The 5,814-nt window shown below is 33.2% G+C and overlaps 1 protein-coding gene across 1 annotated transcript; it reads left to right on the forward strand.

Annotated features, from left to right (window-relative positions):
* Nucleotides 1-1,812: 1,812 nt before the first annotated feature.
* On the forward strand, nucleotides 1,813-5,193 carry LOC134701147 (glycine amidinotransferase, mitochondrial-like). Its single transcript, XM_063562292.1, has 4 exons — nucleotides 1,813-1,822; nucleotides 3,354-3,475; nucleotides 4,405-4,555; nucleotides 5,165-5,193. Exons 1-4 carry the CDS (start codon nucleotides 1,813-1,815, stop codon nucleotides 5,191-5,193), a joined length of 312 nt encoding a protein of 103 aa, XP_063418362.1.
* Nucleotides 5,194-5,814: the final 621 nt, after the last annotated feature.

Raw genomic sequence — 5,814 nt, forward strand, 5'->3', positions numbered from 1 at the left:
TAGTTAAGGGGTGGGGGTAAAAATTGCTGCAAGTTTTGTTTATCCAAAATCGATTTTACATATATGCATATTGGTCAATCTATTTTTCGCAAATTAAGTTAAGAGAGGGGAGAGGGGGGTCAGTGAAAAAACTATGTGAATTAAGTTTTTTTATCCTACATTGAACTTTTGATGTTGCCCCTTACAAAGGCTAGAGGTTCCTGACTTTAGACAGGTACATGAATGCAGTGGGAATAAACAAGTATTGTGAGATCTCAAGCCTACCCAATGTGATATAAACAAAAACACAGCATTACACACAGTAAACATAGTTTACCGGAGAGCCATATTTTTTATTACAAAATTAATTGTCATCCCAAGAATGTGATTCCCTATATAATCAATCAAGTTGTTCCCACGGAAGGGTGAGGGGGCCCTATCCTCTTACCACTGACTATAACAAAAGTATCTACTAATGGAGAGAAGCAATTCCGTCACACATATTTGTCTAAAAGTATATATAAATGTTCTGCAATATAAAAGTAATTAACCTTGATTATTGCAGTAGGATTAAATTAAATATAGGATCGAAAGTGGATCTTAATTATTAAATATCATTTGAAATATTTTCCAAGAACAGGAAACCAGAGTGATGAATACATACACAAAGCAGCTCTCCAGAGTGACAACTTAGAGAGGGTACTTAGATTCCAGCGGAATGTCACAGTTAGGAGACCTGATAAAATTGATTTTACACAACCCGTGAGGACACCGTTTTTTTCAATTGAGCATCAACACGGAGCTTCCTGTCCACGTGACACCCTGCTGGTAATCGGGAATGAAACTATTGAGTCCACTATGAGCAGTTGAGCTCGATATTTTGAGTCTATGGCATACAGGTAGATAATAGATTGATAAATTTTGTTTTAACCACGTGTACAACCAAAACAAAACCCCCAAAAATATGCCTAAAATCAGAAGGGGAGAGTTAAAGATACAGTGTTATTCTATTTGGAATATTTTCAATTAAAAAAAAAGATTTCCATTACCCAGATGATCCATAAGATTCTTACGTTTGTAGCTCATTATAAAAGGGGTTTATATGATAAACAACAGCAGTCCTACACGGGCATGATTAAGGAGGCAGATAAATACAAACAATGTATACACATTAGAGGGTTTGTTTTTAAAGTTTGTTCTGGAGAAAAAAAGAAAGGAATTAAAATGTAACTTCTTTTATTAAATTTTCTATTTTGCCATAATCTTTATGTATAAAATTGGTATTTTACATTTTTTTGCTCAATACTGTAAAAATTAAAAAAAATAATCTTGCAGGACAATACTGAATGATTATTTTGAGAAGGATGAAGATATGTTATGGTCGATGGCTCCCAAGCCTACTATGTCAGAAAACATGTATAATTCAGACTTTCCTTTCGACACAAATTGTCAGTAACGTAAAGACTGGATACAAAATTATAAATATGTAATCAATGAAGTAGAACCGGTAAGTATTTATAAATAAATAAAAAAATGACACAAACTTGTGTGGATGCCAGTTTTTATGCATTGAGAACAAAAATGTGATTTTTGTGGATATTTTATTTTATGCCGTTAACTATTTGTCACTGTACAGCCTTCAACAATTAGCAAAATTCATACCAGATTTTTAGTAATAAAAGGCCTTGCATGAGTAATTGTGAAACAATTTAAACAACAAAACTAACTGCCTGAATGATGCTAAAACATTAAAAAAAGCAAATATAGCAGAGAAAAAAACACAGAAATACTGGCAACTGACTTGGTACAGGTTGACAATAGTTGAAGACCAATATGGCGATTGGTATTTATATAAATGTGTCGTGGGCCTCAAACCTTTTGTTGTCTGGGAGACTATAAGGTTGAATCACGGTTTTAATACATCGATCAATTTTATTCTACTGCATTAAACAAAACCACATTGATGGCAGACGACACTAACTGTTACCTGCCTACACGCAGAGGAAATTATGTTCTACTTTTCCGGCAGCGAGGTATACAACACATGTGTGACAGGATTGTTTCTCTTAGTACGGGTAGTAGATACTAATCCAGCCGTAAGCTTCTAAGCTTTATCAGTTAGAGCGCTGACTTTTTTACACAGAGGTAACATGTTAGAATCCTAGAGTACTTTTACTATTTGTAGTTAAAAGCATGCTCTCCAGATACACCTGTGAAGGAAAAACTAGACATATTTTATTTTTATATTGTAAAATAATTTTTTTTAAATTTTACTTGTGTTTTGGCGCAGCTGAAGTTTTGAGACTTGGAAAAGATCTGATTGTGCAGCAGTGCATGACAGCTAAAAGAAAAGGCATTGATTGGCTCAGACGTCACGTGAAATATCGTGGTTATCGAGTACACGAAGTTCACTTTCCTGGTGATCAGAATACAGTACATATAGGTTGTACATATTGAAACATATTTAATATATTTTATTAAGTAAGCTGTAAATTGGTTTTCAATTTTGTCATAAAGAAAACCAATACCTCTTTATTTTTAATATGAATATTTGTCAAGATGATTGCATGGCCTTAGAGTTAGTAGTCCACCATTTTATATTTAACAAATTGACTTTCTCTGACCAAACAAATGAATAAGGAGTTATTGCCCTTTATTTACATGTTCGTGCTTTTGGCTATAATCATGAGAAAACAATAATAAATAAAAATGTAATTTTTGGAAAATACAGTGTTGTCCTATAATTGCAATGATTACTCGTTTTTAGTACGTGTTAATCACATTGTTGATGCTATTTCTTCATACACAGAACAAATGTTGCAGTCATTTCTTATAATTTAATTCTTAATTTCATTTTAAACTGGGGTTAATTATTAAAAAAACATTTATGACGTCACGGTCACATGAAAAAATTATGTCTATGACCTGATAAACAAAACAATGTCAGCTAATCAGGAGACACATTACATCCAAAATTAAATTATTGAATAATGTAGTTGACAAATAGGACTTAAGAAATTATTATAAATAATTATCTCCTTATAGAAGTAATTAAGGTACCAATTGATGTATTTACGACTACTGTCATAATAATTATTGTAATGTATATAAAGTAACAGTTGCGTGTGAGAGGTTACCCTAGCTAGTGTGAGAGGTTACAGGGTAAAATCTCAATTGATGATTATTAGACTATCAGATAAATTTTATAGTAAACAAAAAATTATGACAGATGATGGGGCCCTTTGTATGATTTTATTGAACTTGTCCTAAATAAAATATGTTAAGTCTTATTAAATATTTCTTAGGTGATTCAGGGTACACATCATTAAAGGCTATAAGTTTGTTATTTTATTCTAATTTTCAAAATTGAATAGATGCATCACTGGTCCCATTAGTACCAACTACCAATGAAAGGAAAGGTATCCTCGTCAACCCTCCAGATCGACCAATCACAAAGGAAGATAAAGACAGAATATTCACAGGTTCATCTTGGGAAGTGAGTATCTATAAGTTAAATCAGTTATTATAATTTCTTATAACCTGCAACACAAGGAACTAAACAATGCTCTGAAAACCACTACCCTGATTTTTGACTTTTTGTTAGATATAAAAAAATATCTTGTTTATTTTCATATGGTGGCATTACACATTTTTCCCGATTACCACAACTTTTCTTTTCCTGATTCTAATACACAATTATACATTCTTTAGGTTTTTTTTTCAATATCTTATAAATCCTTGTTTTCATGTCACCTTTATTATGCCCCATGCATGGGCATTATGTTTGTAGGTCTGTGCCTCTGTCCGTCTGTTTGTCCGTCCCTCTGTCAAGCGTCAGGTTAAAGTTGTTGGTCAAGTTGAATTTCTGAATCAACTTGAAACTTCGTACACGTGTTCCCTATGGTATGATCTTTTTTTAATTTTAATGCCAAATTAGAGTTTATACCCTAATTTCAAGGTGCACTGAACAAAGAAAATGACAGTGCGAGTAGGGCAATTGTGTACTATGGAAACAATCTTGTTTGTTATTTTTTCAAAGGTTTTGAAAGAAAAAGGGTCTGCTTACTTTTTTTTCGAGCCTTTGACTTTTGTCGAAAAAGCGAGACATAGCTGCAATCCTACATTCCAATTTCAGCCTAGTCGGCGTCCACAAATATATGTTTAAATGGAACAGTGTCAATTAACCTTCTTTTTTCTAGATAATTGATGCTCCATTTCCTAATAGCATGGTTGTACTAGAGTCCTGTCAGTCTAGTGTCTGGCTGAGTATTAATCTGTTTATCTAGATATTTTTTATCTTCTCTTTTTCTAGATATTAGATGCTCCTTTTCCTAACAGCTTGGTTGTACCAGAGTCCTGTGAGTCTAGTGCCTGGCCGAGTATTAATCTGTTTTTCTAGATATTTGTTATCCTCTCTTTTTCTAGATATTAGATGCTCCATTTCCTAACAGCATGGTTGTACCCGAGTCCTGTGAGTCTAGTGCCTGGCTGAGTATTAATCTGTTAATGGTAGGACCAGATAGAGCAATTGTTGAAGAAACTGAAATACCTATCATCAACTTCCTTGAGTCATTAGGTATGATAAATCTATTTGTATATGCCTGCCATGGGAGACGGGGCCATTAAGAGTTACCCTTGACCATCCACCTTCCCATCGTTTCGTTAATCCGTCCTATTTTCTATTGTTTGAAGCCTGAGAGAGGGAATTCCTGTCCTCAGACATATTCTTCCTTTATAATTCTGTGTATTTCCTGATTAGGATATATATGCTATCTTAGATAGTGGTTCCACTTATGTTTTAGTCTGGGGGAAACTAGATTATTTATTTGTGTATCATTTCGCTTTGACTTAGCTTTCAGTTACTGCCCTTACCAAATGGTTCTAACAATTTGCACAAAAGATGATTACATTTGAGTTAGATCTAATGTGAATGCACATAAGGTTTTTAACATGCAAATTAGGTGAGCATTTTGTGAGCAAAGAATATTTCACATATGAAACTAACCTAATTCGCATGCTAAAAATATCACTTGCAAATGATCATATTAAAAGCTTACAAGTACATGTATTACAAAAACATGTGCATTTTATCAAGATTGTTCATATGACTAGCTGCTCACATTGTGTATATGTGAAAAATAGTTGACCATACAGATTCGTACAGATTGTTTACTTTATATTTCAGGTATTAAATGTACCCGTGTACCATACTGAGATTCGTACATATTGATTAATATATATATATATATATGAAATATTGACACCGTGGCATAACATCGTGGCCACAAGTTAAAATTTGTTTTCTGTTTAGTATTAAATTGATATTAAGATCCATTTTGTAACATCTTGTGATCAATTTTATTTGGCAATCGCCAATGGCAGTCAGCAGGGTTGGAGAGCATCAGCTGTTCGACCTATTAGTCAAATGCGTTTTGTTTAAATATACTTTTTTGACTTTTTTGGTCTTTTGGAAAATGTTGTTTGTGCTGTTTTAGACCCTTCTACAACGAAATTTGTTTTACATGCACACGTATAAAAATAGCAATCTATGAAATTTTAACACAAGGTTTATGACCACAAAAGGAAGGTAGGGATTGATTTTGGGAGTTTGGTTCCAACATTTTAGGAATTAGAGGCCAAAAAAGGTCCCAAATAAGCATTTTCTTGGTTTTCGCACTGTAACTTTAGTTTAAGTTAATAGAAATCTATGAAATTTTGACACAAATTTGCGGGTTTTATCAAACGCAGTCATAGGTTTGAACGTAGTTTTCAAATTAGACTCGTTTATATTTTTACGTTTTGGCTTGTATCATATTTTCCCTCCGGTTTATATGA

The sequence above is a fragment of the Mytilus trossulus genome, unplaced genomic scaffold (genome assembly GCF_036588685.1).
Source record: "Mytilus trossulus isolate FHL-02 unplaced genomic scaffold, PNRI_Mtr1.1.1.hap1 h1tg000233l__unscaffolded, whole genome shotgun sequence".
Classification (NCBI taxonomy): domain Eukaryota; kingdom Metazoa; phylum Mollusca; class Bivalvia; order Mytilida; family Mytilidae; genus Mytilus; species Mytilus trossulus.

Coding starts and splice junctions, on each gene's coding strand:
- LOC134701147 (XM_063562292.1), top strand. Junction 3,476..4,404: donor TCACAGGTTCATCTTGGGAA/GTGAGTATCTAT, acceptor CTCTTTTTCTAG/ATATTAGATGCTCCATTTCC. Junction 4,556..5,164: donor CAACTTCCTTGAGTCATTAG/GTATGATAAATC, acceptor TTTATATTTCAG/GTATTAAATGTACCCGTGTA.